The sequence below is a fragment of the Staurois parvus genome, unplaced genomic scaffold (genome assembly GCF_062004578.1).
Source record: "Staurois parvus isolate SC_StPar_1 unplaced genomic scaffold, SC_StPar_1.0 ptg000017l, whole genome shotgun sequence".
Classification (NCBI taxonomy): domain Eukaryota; kingdom Metazoa; phylum Chordata; class Amphibia; order Anura; family Ranidae; genus Staurois; species Staurois parvus.
Window position 1 is genome coordinate 12,252,662 of NW_028317813.1, and position 19,779 is coordinate 12,272,440.

General features: G+C 39.6%; 1 protein-coding gene across 1 annotated transcript in view; it reads left to right on the forward strand.

The window, feature by feature from the left end:
- CS (citrate synthase) overlaps nt 1-19,779 on the forward strand; it is a 61,784-nt gene that overhangs the window by 35,321 nt on the left and 6,684 nt on the right. The window contains exons 2-10 of the mRNA XM_089679835.1: nt 7,236-7,283; nt 7,406-7,513; nt 10,629-10,694; nt 10,775-10,906; nt 11,108-11,296; nt 15,655-15,854; nt 16,789-16,918; nt 17,006-17,107; nt 17,182-17,391. Coding sequence (XP_089535961.1) covers nt 7,236-7,283; nt 7,406-7,513; nt 10,629-10,694; nt 10,775-10,906; nt 11,108-11,296; nt 15,655-15,854; nt 16,789-16,918; nt 17,006-17,107; nt 17,182-17,391 — 1,185 coding nt within the window. The remainder of the gene's footprint in view (nt 1-7,235; nt 7,284-7,405; nt 7,514-10,628; nt 10,695-10,774; nt 10,907-11,107; nt 11,297-15,654; nt 15,855-16,788; nt 16,919-17,005; nt 17,108-17,181; nt 17,392-19,779) is intronic.

Below are 19,779 nucleotides of genomic sequence, written 5' to 3' on the forward strand. Positions count from 1 at the left end.
AAAAAAAATCTGACCAGTGTTCCAATCCTTCTCCCAAAAAAAGCTTTGCTCTTTATTTAGTCTGCGTTTTTGTTCAGTTAAAACAAGCAGAAGAAAAATGCATCCCTTTTAAATGGAACTCTTCACAACTGAACAAAGACAAATTAAAAACTGTTTATTGTGAAAGGGCCATTTTAAACACACAGCAAACATGCACCACACTTGCAGCATGCAGGATTTTTTTAAAACACAACTGATCGATGTGAGGAGTTCCATAGGATTTAAGGGGATGTGGTTTTCTTCTGCTTTTCTTCCACTTTAACTGAAAAACTGACCGGTGTGATTTCAGCCTTGTACTTTATTGCTGCAGACCTCAATATTATTATTATTATTACAGATACTTATATAGTGCTGTCAATTTACACAGCACTGTGTATATATATGTGTGTATATATATGTGTGTGTGTGTGTGTTTGTGTATATATATATATTACATGGACATCAGTCCCCAACCCTCAAGGAGCATTCAATCTGAAGTCCCAAACTCCCATCATACATACTAGTGCCAATTTAGACAGGAGCCAATTCAACTCCCAGCATGTCTTTTGCTTGTGGGCGGAAACAAAGAGTTCCCGGAGGAAACTCGCACAGGGAGAACATGCAAACTCCAGGCAGGTGGTGCTGTGGCTGGGATTTGAACCAATGACCCTAGTACTGCCAGGCGGAAGTTCTAACCATTTAGCCACTGTGCTGCCCAATCAATAGGTCAGTGTCACTGGAAGCTAAGATTAAGAAGCTAAGAGTGTGCATGAATTCCATGATGAGGTATATTGAGTCTACTGTTCATAAAAGTGAAATTAGTATTCAATTTCTAAAATTGGTAGTTGTAGGTCAATTGATTTATTAGTATAATCTTAGTGTTACTAAACCCAAGACCCTGCATTCACTATATCTGTTCTCTGACATTACACAGAACATGTAAATGCATTTATTTTAGAAAATATAAACTACTTTTTTCTCATCAGCAGATAAGTCACAAGACTGCTCTATCAGTGTCCAACAGAGCACTGGTTAAAGCTTGTAGGAGGAGTTTTCTTTCTGCTGTAGGAGAATGCAGATCCCCTGACCTCTGTCTGGACAGTGCTGATTGGCCCTGTGCTGATCACATTCACTCTCCCAAGAAAAAAAAACCCTCTAGCAATACACACCAAGCTGAGCATGTGCAGAGTGTCTCCTCACAATGTGTCTTAGGAGATAAGAGGGGGACACTGGAAGAAGGGGAGGATCAGAGAAGTCAGGATCAAACAGCCTTATTACACAATGCAGAGGATTAACCCCTTAGGTTCCACAGTGAGAATAACAAGCATGCATATACAGACTGATTTTACTGTTGTTGGTTTAATAATACTTAAACCCACACAAATAATTCCCATCATAAAGTGTGCATTAGTATTCAGTGTTTGAAATAGATTTCAGTTACCTGTTCAAAGGCTCCACCTATGTCGGGGCTTGGTTATACTGTTGAATGAGGCTTGTACTTATAAAATTGGAGGGATCCTGGGAGAGAACTGGCAACCTGAGGTGGTTAATTAAGCCTTAGGATAGAATGGCAGCTTCCTTGGCTGTAAAGCATAGAAGGGTTTAGTTCCATATTGTTTGTTCTGTAGCTACATGGTGTGAACGGGCCATATAATAAACTATTGGTTACTATGTGCTCTATCAATGACCTTTGTTTATCCAGTGTTGAAAAATGCAGATCGCCACACAGTGTGAACAAGCCTGCAGATAAATGTCATTTTCACAATTGCTGCAGTACTTTTGTAGTTTGACCTATACTGAGTAATGGGCAGAATTGGTTGAGCTGAAAGTTCAGAGGCAATGATCACGATTATCGGTCATCAGGCATACCTTTTGTGACTGTGTACTCTTTGTTGTGACTACCAGGGTGAGGCAGTGCTTGCATAAGATGGAAAACTAAAGCGGAATAGTAAGGCTTTATGGTGTGTTATTGCAATGTCACATTAGTGAGGCAGTTTTTAAAGGTAAAGAATAGTAAGCATTTATTTAGGTATGTTGTGTTTTATCTTAAAGTTGTTCTAAAGTAACCATTTATTTTATTTTTACCTTAAAATGGTTGTAAACCTCAGACATGCAATATGAACAAAGCATATCCCTTTCTATAGTGTGTACTTATCTCAATTAAAGTGATACTAAACCCAGGACCCTGCATTCACTCTATCTGGTCTCCCGTGGTACACAGAACACGAAAATGCAATTATTTTAGTAAATATAAACTACTAAATACCTTTTTCTCATCAGTAGTTAGAGCAGTCTTGTGACTTCTGTCTGTTCAGCAGAGCACTGGTTAAAGCTTGTAGGAGAAGTTTTCATTCTCTCTGGATTGTTTTATGAGGCTGCAGGACCCCTGACCTCTGTCTGCACAGTGCTGATTGGCCCTGTGCTGATCACATGTACTCTCCCAAGAAGAACAAAAAACCCTCTAGCAATACACTCTAAACTGAGCATGTGCAGCTTGCCCCCATGGCTCTGTTCTATCAGTAGATGGATTGGGGACATTAGAAGAAGGGGATGATCAGAAAAGACAGGATCAAACGTCCTTTATACACAATGCAGAGGATTAACCCCTTGGGTCCCACAGTGTGTATAACAAGCATGCTTTACTGCATAAACAGACTGATTTTACTGCTGTGGGTTTAGGAGCACTAAGTGTCATTTCTGTCTGCTGCTTTGTTCCTCTGCTATGAGCATGACTCACTTCTGACAAATTCTCCTGACACCAATAAAAAGAATGGTGGCAGGGGACTGAACTCCAGCACACAGCCTTTGACATCCTCCCCTCTGCTCCTGTCAACTCTGTGAAGAGGGGTGTATCCCTTCCCTCCAATCAGCTCTCAGAGCTCTCCTCACTTTACTCTGTGGTTTTAATTTCAGCTCTCTGCCCCCTGTTTTCTGAAAGCTTAGATTAGCTTTATAATCTCTGGAATTTTAATGGCTGTAGAGAACAGAATACTGCAGATACACAGGTACAAATTATGTAGGAGGATTTGTTTTATTTGTATCACTTGAGGCTATTAATTTCACTGGGTATATGTAAAGTTTTACAGCCACTTTAATGCATTTCCTGCCATTGTCTCCGGCTGCTGTTTGTCAAATCCAGTGAGGAGGAAGCAGGGGATGCGGCCAAACCGTACTGTGTGTCTATGGATACAACAGCCTAGTTCAGGAGCAAGCCCATATGGCTTGCGGTGGGGGACCCCAGAAGGGGAGGTAAGGCGCTGCTCTGTGCAATACCAATGCACAGGGAAGGTAAGTATAAACTTCTTTTTTTTTATTATGGGTAAAAAAAAGGGAGCCTTTATTATTATTATTATTATTATTATTATAATACAGGATTTATATAGCGCCAACAGTTTGCTCAGCACTTTACAATATAACCTTTAGAACCATTTTAAGTACCTGTGCATGTGTGTACAAGAGGAAGAACTGTCCACACTTATTTCATTTATGCACAGTCAAGCTGGCAATAGATGGGTAGACAATCGCTTGAAAATTTGTTCACATATGATAATGAACGTGCATTCGATTACGCCATCATTGATACCATTTTTTTCTCACACTTGATGACATATTGTGTTTCCTTCACAACATAAACATGCTACCCTATGCATTGCATTGAGGGAAAAGTTCTTTTTAGAATGCCCCCAGGCACAGTACCAGTAGATGCTGATGGACCCACCACACAACACAGCGCATATACCCTTCCTTGCAGTGCACTGCAAAAAAAAAAGTGTAGGTCCTGTTTGTTCCATTTATATGTTTTGGAAGCCCAAAGTAAATGAATGAACAGTCTAACGTAATGGGCATCAATGTGCAAAATGCCCTCACGTTGGTTTGCATGCTATTATTATTATACAGGATTTATATAGCGTCAACGGTTTGCTCAGCGCTTTACAATATAACGGGAGACAATACAGCAACAATACAGTTAAGATAGAATATAAGAGGGTTAGGAGGGCCCTGCTCCTTGAAGCTTACAATCTAAGTGCTAACATACTGCCACAGAATAGGTTTGAAGGGGATCCTAAAGATAACTACTGTGTTTCCCCGAAAGTAAGACCTACCCCGAAAGTATGGTTAGTGGTACCAATCAAATCAAAATCTCTGTGAAGCCCCAAAGAAAAGTAAATCTTTCACCCTTGAAAGTGCAAATATCATAAACCTTTTCTACAATCCTTCCCCAAAACTCAAATCCTACCCCACATTCCCAATATATCCAAAAATGTCCACAATGCAAAGTCCAAAACTGTCCATACTATCCAATCTTCCAACTGTGATAAATATCCGATTCGTCACTCCAATCCAAGATACCTCAAAAAAATTTAAACTGAATATAGTGCATTATCTTTCAAATGATATAGTATTATGTGATATCATGCAAAAACACTAGTGATATAAAACATAATATAAGCAATATTATGAAATTCACACGTGAAGTTCAATGAATCCACTCAACTAGTGATATGGTGAGATAATCACTCCAACAAGTGAAATACAACAAATCCAAAATATATAGCCAGTGATAAAGTGCACTATATATACTGTGTGTGTGTGTGTGTGTATGTATATATATATATATATATATATATATATATATATATATATATATATACATATACATACAGTAATGTATAGCCCAGCTCCCCTGTACTCCATTATAGTGATATGACATGTATACAGTAATGTATATCCCAGCTCCCCCGTACTCCATTATAGTGATATGACATGTATACAGTAATGTATATCCCAGCTCCCCTGTACTCCATTATAGTGATGACATGTATACAGTAATGATTACTGTACACATGTCATATCACTATAATGGAGTACAGGGGAGCTGGGATATACATTACTGTATACATGTCATATCACTATAATGGAGTACGGGGGAGCTGGGATATACATTACTGTATACATGTCATATCACTATAATGGAGTACAGGGGAGCTGGGATATACACTACTGTATACACGTCATATCGCTATAATGGAGTACAGGGGAGGGGGGATATACATTACTCTATACATGTCATATCACTATAATGGAGTACAGGGGAGCTGGGATATACATTACTGTATACATGTCATATTGCTATAATGGAGTACAGGGGAGCTGGGATATACATTCCTGTATACATGTCATATCGCTATAATGGAGTACAGGGGAGGGGGGATATACATTACTGTGTACATGTCATATCACTATAATGGAGTACAGGGGAGCTGGGATATACATTACTGTGTACATGTCATATCACTATAATGGAGTACAGGGGAGCTGGGATATACATTACTGTGTACATGTCATATCACTATAATGGAGTACAGGGGAGCTGGGATATACATTACTGTACACATGTCATATCACTATAATGGAGTACAGGGGAGCTGGGATATACATTACTGTATACATGTCATATCACTATAATGGAGTACAGGGGAGCTGGGATATACATTACTGTATACATGTCATATCACTATAATGGAGTACAGGGGAGCTGGGATATACATTACTGTGTACAGTTTTATATTTTGGACTATTCTAAAGAAAAATGTAATTTCATAAGCTTTAAGGCGGCGTGGTTGGGGCAGACTGGAGGTGGGGTTGGGGTGGACCTGGGCAAGGTTGGGTGGGGCAACTGGTGGAAAGTAAGTTTTGTGACCGGCTAGTAGGTCTGGACTTGAAATTTTAACCCCTGTACTAGTGTATGGCCAGCTTAAGTGGAAAGGTTTTACTACTTTCCTGCAGCATCTTTAAAGTGGATAGAAACTCAAAAAGTGAAAGTTCGATATGTTTAAGAAAGGATTTAGAAATTGTCAGTTGTGCCTAAGCAGTACCCAGAAGAATGTCTTTGTCTTGAGGGTGTGCCTCCATGTAGAATGTAAGGAAGAAAACTGACCACACTGGGATAGACGTGCTTCCATGCCCTGGTGTGGTCACTTTGAAATAGGAAAGCAGAGGGATCACCAGGCATTTCACACAAAGGACGCAATGCTAAAGAACAGGATACTTAAAACAATGCAACGCCAATTCTGAAAAAATTAGGACACTTTAAAATCTACATAAAAACAGAATGCAATGATTTTCAAATCTAACAAACCCATATTTTATTTACAATGGAAAATAGAAAACATATCAAATGTTTAAACTGGGAAAGTGTACCATTTTTAATTGACAGCAACACATCTCACAAAAGTTGGGACTGGGTCATGTTTACCCCTCTTCTTTTAACACTCTGTAAATGTCCGGGAACAGAGGAAACCAGTTGCTGGACTTTTGGGAGACGAAGGTTGTCCCATTCTTGCCCCATTCTTGCCCGATTCTATTATTCTAACTGCTCAACAGTTCTGGGTTGTCAGACGTATTTTTCGTTTCAAGATGTGTCAGATATTTTCATTTGGGGAAAGGCCTGGACTGCAGCAGGCCAGTTAAGCACCCGGACTCTTCTACTAAGAAGCCATGCTGTTCTCATAGATGCAGTATGTGGTTTAACATTGTCCTGCTGAAATATGTAAGGCCTTCCCTGAAAAAGAACATATTCTTTAATACAGGCAGCTTGATATATTTAAGAAATGTTGTGGGATGTTGAAGTAATGCCCCAGCATGCTCTGATGATCCCCTGCTGGCAGTGACAAGACATGCTGTGACTTTAGTTCCACAGTAGCTGGAGTGTCAAAAGGTTGAGCAGTCATGTTTTACCATTAGCATAGATACTTCTGTTTTAAATTTGTGAGAAAGTTTAGTGTGTGAGTGTGTGAGTGTGTGAGTGTGTGAGTGTGAGAGTGTGAGTGAGTGTGTGTGTGTGTGTGAGTGTGTGTGTGTTTCAAATTGATATCACACGTACTGTTGGTTTTGTAATACTATAGTTCACTTCCAGACAACATTCTAAAATCTTACCAATGATGTTAAAGGTGCATAATAATAGCGTTACAGACTTTCTGATGGTGAATCTCTGGTACAGCTTGTATAGTATGAATAGAGATTGGAAATTGCAGTTGGTGTTGCACTGTTTATACCATGGAGAATACATTACGCATCTATGTTTATAGAAAATGTCCTTCCCTTGGGTTTTCTATACTCATTATAGAATCTCATTGGCAGGCAACAGTTTTATTTTCATTTGGTGTTGTCCAAGCATCTGAATAATGGGCACAATCTCTTCTTTCTTCTCCAAACAGAACTCCCCTTGTGTTTTGATTGCTGCTCGACAAGCCAGCTCTTCCACAGTAAGCTCTTGGTCTTTTGTTTCCTGTTGGGTTGAACTTGGGCAGATTATTGGATGTCATTTATAATTCTCACTTGCTGCTTTTTCAGTATATGCTGAGCTGTTCTCACCCTATTTTTCTAGAACCTAAAAGATGTCCTGTCAGACCTCATTCCAAAAGAACAGACCAGAGTCAAGAACTTCAGACAACAATATGGGAATACCGTCATTGGCCAAATCACAGTGGACATGGTAAGAGCATGCTAATGGGAAAGTGTTTACTTATGAAGGGGTGAGCAAGCAGCTGAGTGACTTTGATATTGTGTAATTGTACCCGTAGACAAAATGTGATTGTTGAGAATCAATCGGACCACTCCTGCTGTACTTGGCAGTAAGAATGTTTTAAAGTTTGGTATGCTGCTCCTCTGGTGTTTGAACCAGTAGCTTTAGCAATCAATCAAATTTTTTTCAAAACTGTACCCTGTGGTTTGCTCAACATATTCTTGGTATGTTTAGCAAGTCAGATGACTGGAATGTCTGCATAGTAGATATTGAAAGATATAGGGTTTTTTTTTTTATATATATATATATATATATATATTATGGCAATTGCGCCAGGGAAAGCCTCTGCGCCGCAAATCAAAGCGAGCCTCTTGCACTAATCCCATGCATTTTTTCAAAGGTATTAAAAGGATTGGGGGTTCGGAACCTAAGAGAAACTGCTTGCGTCCATAGGGTATGGTGTTGGGGGGGGAATTTAAATAGGTTGATAGAGTGGGTTCTAGAGAGAAGGAGAAGGGAATAGGGAGCAAATAGTGGGGAGAAGACTTTTAAACTTCAAAATCTATAGCGTGCTTCTGTTAGTAAGATAAATAATTAAATACAGATTAATATTTTCCCTTTTCTGGTCAGCAGGTGGAGCCCTAGGATTGTTTTCACATGTTAACCAACGTTATAACTGCTTTTCTGAGCTGTGCCTTTTTAAAATTTAATTACACACATCTGAGGTGGTCAGAATTGACCCCTTCCTGTTGTGCTAATTTGCAGCATGTAAAGGTTCCGTTAGAAGACAGTAATGCCTAGTACACACGATCAGAATCGGAAGACTTATTAGTTTTTTGTTGAATGCTAGTCTCATATCAAACATGAAGAGGTTACTAAAGTACCAAAAATTCTTGTACTACAGAATACAACTTTGGAATTGATGTAATGTATTATTTCATTTCTGAGCATGCGTGGTCTTGGTCTTTCAATTTTATTTTTTTTCCAGTTGAATACTGTACTGATTAAACGAAAATTGTTTGCACTGTTATCGTATGAGAAAACATTTTGTTCTTATTCCTTTCGAATATTGCCACCTGAACTATCGTGATCGGCTGTTGAAAGCTTAGGACCAATGATCAGACTATCATATGATCCCCCCTAAAGCGATTATTTGTCATCCGATTTTCTGATCACGTGTACGGGGCATAAGTCTAAAGCAGATACTGCTATGATCATTTTATTTATTTATTTTTTTAGAAACCATAATGTTTCCTGACCCTATTGTCAAAAATGTTTTAAAGATTTTATTTAAATAGTAAGAAAATTTAAAACGCCAAAACCACTATAGATATCCTTTAACCGATTAAGCTTTGGAAGATTTTACCCTCTTCATGACTTGGCTTTTTTTTGGCCATGCAGCGCTATACACAAATGAAATTTATATAATTGTTTTCACACATACAGAGCTTTCTTTTGGTGGTATTTGATCACCACTGGGTTTTTATTATATATGTGAAAAAAATACGGACAATTGTAGGGAAACCCCCCCTTTTTTTTTTTTGTACTTTCTGCTATAAAACCTATCCAATAAAAAAAAAAAAATAAATCACTTTCATTATAGATGTAGGCCAAAATGTTTTCTACTATGTCTTTGGATAACAAAAAAGACTATTGGTGTATATTGGTTTGTTTGTGCGAAACCCAAACTAATGGTATGTATAGTGGAATTTTTATTTTTTTATTTTAGTAATGGCGGTGATCAGTTTATAGTGGAACTGTGCTAGCGCAGCAATCTGACACTGGGTGTTTACGAAGTGACTGTAACACTAATGCAGTGATCAGTGAGAATGCTATACACTGTCACTGTACTAATGACACTGGCTGGCAAGCGGTTAACATCTCGGGGCAAAAAAGGGTTAACTGTGTGTCTGACAAGTGTAATGTGTAGTGTATGTTGCTTTTACTAAGAGATGCGACTGTTTTATCTTCCTGGATTGCAGGGAGAAAAAAACTGCCACATCTCTACTCCATGTACTATACTCTGTGTTAGTAAACACAGGGTTTCTGTACTGAAATTCGCCATTAATCAATGGCCAGGACCTGCTGATCGACTTGTGCTACACGACAGCACAGATGGGGCAGCGATAGCGTGCGGCCCACCCCCTACCCAGAAGTGTTGGATCACGTACATGTACATGATCCAGCGCAGAGCGGCTTCCCCGCTGCAGTATATGCATGGGCAGTCCACAAACCGTTAATACAACAAGAAATGGCAAGCTCTAATATTTCCTACCCCTGCTTCTTTTCCTGTTCTTGACATATCAGGAGGCTGTAATAGCTGTACAGGTTTCCGTTGAAGACGTTATTACCCTTCCTTCCTGCACCTTGTGTTTTTCACCTACGTAAGATGTGGTACAGCAGAGGTTAATGCATGACCTCTGACTCCAGTCTAAGAACTGACCTATAGAAAGAAACTACATATTTGATAATCGCTATATTTCTGTCTATTGATCTGGCACAAACTGGCAGAGCAATGAAGGGAAGTGATGTGTTTCGTCACATTAGCCCTCCCACATTTATGGTGAAACACAGAGAAATGGCGAGGAGTGGATTAGTCACTGCATGACTTGGAACAATAAATTACCTGTCCCTTTTAGCATATAGGGACGAGCTAGGTGAATACATGGGCATGGGGAATTGATCAGCAAGCACAGGGAATATAACTACTCTAATATCTAGTTAAAACAACAAAAACATTTGAGATTGATAGCGCAGTCAGTGTATTGCTTCTAGTGGATTGACAGACCTATAGGCTTGCATCATGAGATGGAGCAGTAAAGCAACTACTATTGTGGTGCATTGCAAAGCTGGAAGCAGAGTTTGTATATGTAATGAGCATGAATTTGTGGTTTTATGTAAATGTGTTACAAATCTTACAAAGAAACAGGGTTTCTGAATATGTAAGTGTTATTTACATTAATTAGCTATTTTATTTGATTTTCTTGAAAAAAAAAGGTCTATACATTCCCTTTGACCTGATAACCTATATATTTATAAATGAATCCAGTTTCTTTGCTGAACTCAACCTCCTTATTTTTTTTAGGTGTATGGTGGTATGAGGGGCATGAAAGGATTGGTCTATGAAACCTCTGTTCTTGATCCTGATGAGGTGAGCATAGGGTAGCACTTTGCGTTACTCATAGTCTGGATCTTTTTTGTACGCTCCTTATTTCTAAATTCTTTTTCCAGGGTATTCGTTTTCGTGGTTACAGCATCCCTGAATGTCAGAAACTGCTGCCCAAGGCTCCAGGAGGAGCTGAGCCACTGCCCGAGGGACTCTTCTGGCTCTTGGTTACAGGAGAGGTTCCCAGTCAGGAGCAGGTAAATGCAGAGAGCCTTTTCCCATAATTAGTTATTCAAGTTGAAATGGTTTTCCTTTGAACAGGTGCTGCACTGTGCAGTAGAAGACGTTTATAAGTGCAGTTAGACTTTTCCCTGCATCACAATTTCCTTGGTTTTATATGCTGGAAAATATTTTCCCTGCTCTGTTGTAGTAATTTATGTAAACCTTTTCTTTACTAGGTGAACTGGATCTCCAAGGAATGGGCAAAAAGAGCTGCCCTGCCTTCACATGTAGTTACCATGTTAGACAACTTCCCCACCAATTTGCACCCCATGTCTCAATTTAGTGCTGCAATTACAGCACTAAACAGTGAAAGCAACTTTGCCCGGGGTTATGGAGAAGGCATCCACAGAACCAAGTACTGGGAGGTGAGTGCTCTGCCAGATATAAGACAGGCTTCTGCAGAGATGGTTTAACTACAGAGGTTTCAATTTCTATCTCTTGTAGCTATTTTTTTTTTTTTTCATGTAAGAATGCTGACTTTAAAACTAGAAATTTATACATTCTTATACATTTTAAAAATTGTGTTCCCGCTGAATATACTTTATACTTTGTTGGGTGGCATTCTAACAGTTAACCCAGGCAGGGGGACTACTATACTTTAGATCAGTGTTTCCCAACCTTTTTTCAGTCATGGCACCCTTTAAAATGATGGACAGTCCCGAGGCACCCCATTCTAAAATGGGGTGCCTCAGGACTGTCCATTTTAAAAGGGCACCCCATTCTAAGAAGTGAAAAACTATTCTAATAGTTTTATATAACACAGCAACATCCACACATGTAGGACACCCAACATTAGAGGCGATTTATTCTTCCAAAGTAAAAACACTTTTCCACACTGGTACTGATTAGTATCCCAGTGTTGCTGTTCTTCAGTTTTTCTCCATCACAGCTAATGTGACCCCAGGGCTGATGGAGAGGGGCAGGGGAGGGTCAGACTAGGATGCTGTGCAGGCAGCTGACATCCTCCTCATCAACTGATGATGTCATTGGTTGTCAGGACTCTGGCGGCTAGAAGGTCGTAACGGTGCACAATGAAAACCTGTGGCTTTGTGTAACAGGCTTGTCCACCCGCTGGCTTGTATACACGTTTTGGGCAATTTTCAGAGATTTTGCCAAGGCACCACTGAAGACCCCTCAAGGCACCCCAGGGTGCCTGGGCACCCTGGTTGAGAGGCTGCTTTAGGCCCTTGGTTTTACAGGTGCCTTGGATTGAAGTGGTACAAAGAAGGTGGTGCCTCAATATCAAAATGCTGCCCACGATGAGTTTAGAAATATGAAATGCCAGGAAAATAAAAATCTTAAAGCAGAACTAAAGTTCTGCTGTTTGCTACAAACAGGCAGGCATTTTTACTGCTGAAGACTCATACAATATCTCTTCTGCAATAAAATACACTTACCTGCTAGTTTGAAGTGTCCCCCGGCATGTAAACTGAGCTGCTCATGCGCAGCACATCTTACAGTAACTGACCTGATCCATGTGTGCCAGAATGACAGCCTCCTACACAGGAGTGACATCATCTCATGCTGGTCAATGGCGTTAGCCGAAAGCCGACGCACAGGAGCAAATGCTTGCACTGGTGAGGGATAGGACCATTGGAGGAAAGGCAAGTATAAGCCACTTTAAGCTGGCACTTTATGCAGAAAAGTAAGTCCAGTTAGATCACTTCAGCTATAGCTAAGTGCCTTTACTGTTTAAAATCCAGTGATACACTGTCTCGACGTGCTCTGCACATGCCAAGTTGCTCTCTCCTTTTTGCCACTGTGCTAAAATTCAGAGCCATTTGAGGTCAATCTGTTGACAGCCTAAGTATTTACTGCTGCTCGGGCTCTGCGCTTCAGCAAATTGGCAAACTCCAGCAAAAAGAAACAGGAATGCTGGAGGCAATTTACAGCACACACTCATTTTGATGGCATAATTATTAATATGGAATGTACTGTATGTTCCTTGCTAAAGAATTCTTTTTTTATCACGTTGTTATGGGTTCTGCTTTAAAGTTGTTTAGCTTTTGCTGTACAAAGCCTATTCTTTAGGGGATGATCAATCCAAAAATAGGGGGCCGGGAAAAGGGTTTGTTTTATTTCCAGTGTTACAATGCGTATTTTAGTAGTGTTTGGCCCTTTCTTGCTCTTCTAGCTTTGTATCATTAATGTGAAAATAATGTCCTTGTATAACCTTTTACCAACGCTTTTAGTTATGTTGATAAAGGAGGAGCTAAGAATTTCCATCTATGCCGTCTGTTCTCCACCCATCAATGTCCTTGGCTGAGTGACAATTCTGTTAAACGTTCACACAGTAAGCTTAGTTATGTTGTACTGAACTGAGAGTCCTGTGTGTGCATGCTTCTCTTGCAGAAAGGTAACTGCAGGGCTGAGAAGGCAAGACATTGTAAATGTGAACCTGCTAGAGACACTCATGACATTCCAGTGTCAGCCAGACCTTGAACTCACAGAATAAACCCTCCTGCATGTTCCATAAAGGGCATGCAGGGTATGTAATGTATGTGCTGGGCACCAAGCTTGACGTGCTCAATGCTGGATAACGTGACATAGTTGTAAAAAAAAAAAAAAAGGACACATGGAAACTTCTGTCAATAACTTTGCACAGTGAGCACACAGTAGAAGCAGTTCAGACTATGCGAACACTACCTCAAAAATTGGATTTCTTTAAGGCGGTTGACCTTTCTCCCCTTTGTTTTTTTTAAATACTTTAGTAATATAACTAACATAAATTCATAGTAAGAGGAATTGAATTTTGCAGTCATCCCCCTTTTGACAGGATAATCGGCCAACCAGGGAGTAAATTGTTTTTCATGAGTCGGCCAACTCATTGGAGCATTTTTATAAAGCCGTGAATGTGACGTTCACCAAAAATTTTCTTATGGTGAATCAATCACTGCCACTTGGAAGATTCACATGAAGTAAATGTTTCATGAAAAAGAAAAATATAGTGTGGCGCTGCTAGTTAGATCTCAATCACACATTCCAACCATCAAAGAGCATGAGAATAGGAAATACCTAGTAAATGGAAACCCAATAAAGTGGTGAAAAAAACATGTAATTCACTTTCAATGTGAAAAGATAATAAAAAAAAACACCTGGCTGACCATCCAACCCATATACAAATAAATGACCTCCCCCAGAATAGTTATGTGTAAAGTGAATAACCAGATTCAAATATACTTTTTAATATTATTATTATTATACAGTATTTATATAGCGCTAAAAGGTTTGTTCAGCGCTGTACATTATAGTGGGGGACAGAACATGAGACAATACAGTACAATACAATACACAAGGGGGTCAAGGGCCTGCTCTTTCGAGCTTACAATCTAGGAGGGAGGGGATAGTGGTACAGGAGGAAGTGGCTGTGGGGGATGGAGTGGTAGGAGGAGTGGAGGAGATCGGCTGTTAGGTGAGGGCGGGGTAGGCTTCCCTGAACAGATGGGTTTTCAGGGTGCGCCTAAAGATCCACAGTGGACATAAATTAATTATTTAGTAGACACCCAGCTAACCATCAAGCCCATCCAAAGCAAAAAAAGTGCAAAAAAAATGAATAAATGGTGCAAAGAAATATAATAAATTCCAGTCCATATAATACAGCATACATATATCAATTCAGTCCCCAACTTAATAAAGTGACTATTCAAAGAAATCTTTTCACCACGGTTCTCATCTACCACCAGGCACGCCCTCTCACCTCCTCTTTTTGACCTATATGATATACAGGTCAGACAGCGCTAGATCTGTATCCACGAGCACTCCAACCAATGCTGTAGAATCCAGTGACAATGGCATACAAGTGTCCTCCAGAAGATTCACTCAACCATATATGCTTGGATTTCTCATAGGATAAAAAAAAACAGCTTCCCATAGTGCAAAAAAAATTGTAATTATAAAAGAGTTGTATAAACTAACACTCACAAGCAGTGTATGGGCAATACAGCCCGCTATCCTTGTAACACAGAAATTCCAAAATAGCGACTTCCAGCGGCACACTGGAAGTGACGTCAGCACGCTTCCGTCCATGAATGTCAAATATTCAGCTTTATAAATATCTACTGTAAACTTATAATGCAATAAGGATCACACTTGCGTATATAATTTTTCACTATACATAGAAAAAAGGTTTAAAAAACATTAACATATTGACATTTACACTAAGTTGATCTTTTTCACCTCTAAGTAGGAAAAAAAGAATTGCAAAGACTAACCACCTCAATACCAGCATGTTACACTCATTCTTTTCCAGACCATTTTTCAGTACCGCCATAGTTTGACAATATGTTTGTTTTTTTTTAAACTGATAATAGCTTTCTTTTGGTAGTGTTTAATAGCCACTGGATTTAGTTTTGCTATAAAAGTAAATATAATAATGCAAATTAAATTGTTTCCCTTCTAAAACATAAAATAAAATGCCAGGACAGTGCAAAAGCACCCTCAAAAATGTCCCCACTTTTGGAAAGTAGATACTCTAAGGTGATTTTTTTGGAAATGAAGAGTTTGGTATTTAGGTGTTGAAATATGTTTAGCCTATAAAAGTTGCCCACTGAAGTCAAGTGCAAGTCCTACTTCGTAAAAGAGTGTGTGGGGGGAAAGCAAAAAAGGCTCTAGCAGTGAAAGGGTTAAAGGGATAAACCCCAGGGAAATGTTCATATATTGCAGATATGTACGTTATATTCCATTTATTCATCTTTTTTACACTTTTGCTTTTCTTTGTCTGCAGTTCATATATGAAGACTCCATGGATCTGATTGCTAAGCTCCCTTGCATTGCTGCTAAGATCTACCGTAACCTTTACCGTGAAGGAAGCAGCATAGGTGCCATTGACTCTAATCTGGACTGGTCACACAATTTTACCAACATGCTGGGCTACACAGACCCTCAATTCACAGAGCTGATGAGGCTATATCTCACAATCCACAGGTGAATGTTGGCTTATTCTGTTTTTTGATTGCCAAAAGCCCTCTGATCTTTCCTTGAGATGTTGCACTAAATTTGTCAGATACTTGTAGTGTGAGGAAACACTGATTAAGCCTGACTTTTGTATGCTTTACTCAAATGTCTTCTCTTAGTGTATATACACATAGTGTTGTATATCATTTCTGTGACACCTGGAAATTTCTTCAGAATATTTATTGAACTTTTTTACAGATCAGTACATTGAATGACACCTAGAAATTGCATCATCTTGTCTGTTGTAGAGTATGTACTTGTGAACATTTTCAGTTCTGCACACAAGAATGCACAGTAGCTTGAAATACTCTGATGACAGAATGCTAGAGACTAGCCTACCACTCTGACCAAAATACTATGCAGCATTCCCTGACTGCAGTACCTAAAATTTTCTCTTTAACCAGCCATAGATGGTTTGGTCTCTTCTGAACCAGCCGAGATTCGAACCATCTATGGGCATACTGATTGTACCCAACTGGATTGTTGTTTGACTTGGGTACAACCACCATGTCTGATTTTTACATGTGATTATTGCTAGCGGCTATAGACGCATTGTGTTCTTCAGGCAGGGATGGTAAACCCCCCACAACTCCTCTCTGGCAGAACACAATAGCTCCGCTGGAGGGATTCCCCCATCAAGACAGTCAGTCAAGCAATTTCTGGTTGCAGGAAAGAAAATCGTATTGTCTACGGCCTGCTGGGAAATTGAGCAATTTCTTTCCACCCATGGTGAAAGGAAAGAAAATAACATATTATTTGGCTGGCCTAAGGTTTTTGAAGGACATGATTTTCACACATTCAAGTAGGGGACCTATTAAAAAGATCTTCTGGATGGGAGAGGGAGAAAAGAAAATTGTGTGATCCACTCTGCTAATACCAGACTTATCTGACCTTCTCCCTGCAGTGATCATGAAGGAGGCAATGTCAGTGCCCACACCAGCCATTTGGTGGGCAGTGCTCTGTCTGATCCTTACCTCTCCTTTGCTGCTGCCATGAATGGACTGGCAGGTCCTCTGCATGGACTGGCCAACCAGGTATGCCTGCATTTCTCTGCAGACTGTATTAATGTAAATATTGGCGGGAGCAGTTTTTAATCATGCCACATCTGTTCTTATTTCCAGGAAGTGCTGGTTTGGCTAACAGCCCTACAGAAGGACTTGGGTGGTGAGGTATCTGATGAGCAGCTGAAAGACTACATCTGGAACACCCTAAATTCTGGAAGGGTATGTATGGTCTATTTTCATTCTTTCTAAAGTGTAATCTGTTTCTGCTGCTTATCAATATGCTTTTCTGCTAGGTGGTACCTGGATATGGTCACGCTGTGCTCAGAAAGACAGATCCCCGTTACACCTGTCAGAGAGAATTTGCTTTGCAACATCTTCCTAATGATCCAATGTTCAAATTGGTGGCTCAACTGTACAAGATTGTACCCAATGTGTTACTGGATCAGGGTAAAGCCAAGAATCCCTGGCCCAATGTGGACGCTCATAGTGGAGTCCTTCTACAGGTAGGATTGGGATAATTCTGCTGCATTCCTTTTGCGTTGTTTCCCCTGCTCATTTCTTATTCTCATCATGCGCAACCTGGGCAAACACCATTGTAGATGGTTCACGTGAAAGAAGTGAAGACTTTGTTGCCAATCTATCCATCCTCACTGTGCTCTCCTTTCCTTAAAGTACAACTAAAGGCCAAACTTTATTTTTTGTGGACTGAGTCGAGCAACATTAGAACCCCTGTCAGGTTCTTATTTCTGACTGTGCACCCGTTAGGGATATTCACCCTCTTTGTTCTGTTTACCATTATTGAAAGTAAAAGAAAATCCCAAAACATTGGCTTGTCTCCAGAAATGTAATAGAGGGGAAATCTTCCAATGGAGATGCTAGTCCTGGTGACTTGGGGGTCCCCAAGAAATTCCTTTAATTGTCAGGGACTTCATCTCGCTTCCTGTTTGGCTATGGAACAGGAAGTGAGGGGAAATTTCCCAATGGGACACAGATGGCAAAAGATAAACTGACAGGGGTTATGACCCTCCCTTACTCTATCCAAAATAACGCCCTTCCAGAACTGGACAACCGTGCTGTAGCCGTCATTCGGCAATAGCGTGGTTGGCAAGTGGTTAAAGCAAAAGATAAAAAAAAAATTTTTTTTTTGATATTTTGCTTTTAAAGGTAAAGGAGAGATTTTTGGCCCCGGATCTCTCCTTAAAGAGGGACCTGTCATGCTTATTTCTATTACAAGGGATGTTTACATTCCTTTGTAATAGGAATAAAAATGATTTAAGAAAAAAAAAGGGACAGTAAAAAAAATAAGAAAAAAAGGTTTTTAAAGCGCCCCCATCCCTCCGTGTTCACACACAAAAGTGAACGCAGATGTAAGTCATGCACACATATGTAAACGGTGTTTGCCGCACACGTGAGGTATCACTGCAAACATTAGAGTGAGAGCAATAATTCTAGCGCTAGACCTCCTCTGTAACTCTGAACAGGTAACTTGTAAATATTTTTAAATTGTTACCTACGGAGATTAAGTAGTGTCGTTTGTCACCATTCCACAAGCGTGTGCAATTTTAAAGCATGATATGCTAGGTATCTCTATATACTCACCATAACATCATCTATCATATTTTACAAAAATAATTGGGGTATATATTGTGTTTTTGTTTTTTTAAGGTCATTAAAGTGTTACTAAACCCTAATCAGTAAAATCAGTCTGTATAATGCAGTAAAGTATGCTTGTTATACTCACTGTGGAACCTAAGGAGTAATCCTTAGCATTGTGTAAAAAAAGCTGTTTGATCCTGTCTTTTCTCTAATCCTCCCCTTCTTCTACTGTCCCCAATCCATCTGCTGATGTACAGCAGAGTGCTTTAGGAGTCACTCTGCACATGCTCAGTTTAGTTTGTATGGCTAGAGAGGTTTTTTTTTTCCTTTGGGAGGGTTCATGTGATCATTACAAGGCCAATCAGCACTGTCCAGACAGAGGGTCAGGGGTTATGCAGCCTCATAGGACAGTCAGAGGAGAATAAAAACTCCTACAAGCTTTAAGCAGTGCTTGGCCGGACACTGATAGAAGTTACAAGACTGCCATATACTGCTGATGAGAAAAGGTATTTAATGGTTTACATTCACTAAAATAGTTGCATTTCCATGTTGTGTGTACTGCGGGAGACCAGATATAGTGAATGCAGAGTCCTGGGTTTAGTAATGCTTTAAAGTGTATTTATTCAAAAACAATTGCGTTTGAAATACAGCTGCGAAAATACCATGTGGCATAAAAAATTGCAACAATCACCATTTCATTTTCTAGGTTTTTCTTTGCTAAAAGAATATATGCTTGGGGGTTATAAGTAATTTTCTAGCAAAACATACCGATTTAAACTTATAAACAAAATAACAGAAAGTGATTAATTTTAATGTAAAAATTAGAGGGTGTCACAGGAGATTTTATTTATTTTTAATATGAAGTTAGATTTTTCTCCTTTTGTTTTTTTGGAACCCCCCCTCCCCCCCAAAATGCATACTGGTAGGTTTATTTTTTAGGATAGAAAATATGCTTACTCCTGTTCCTATATGTGGGGGCTGCTTCCTCCCAGCCCTGCAAATGGAGAAACTCGAATACTGTGAACCCACAAAACTAGGCAAAGATGGAAGCACAGTCAACAAGGGGAAGTAAGGCTGTCACATAGTTGAGCCGTAATGTGCAGATATCCTGAACACGCCTGCACATTATGATAAAAGCTCCCAGGGCCAAAAAATGTCTAAGTTGCTTAGTTCCACTTTTGGACTCCATGCACACTAGCATTTTTTTTTTGTGTGTTCCTAGAAGCTACATAGTGTTATCCTATGTGTCTATATACACTACTTTAGGCTATTAGCAATCTTTGAGCTTCATCGTC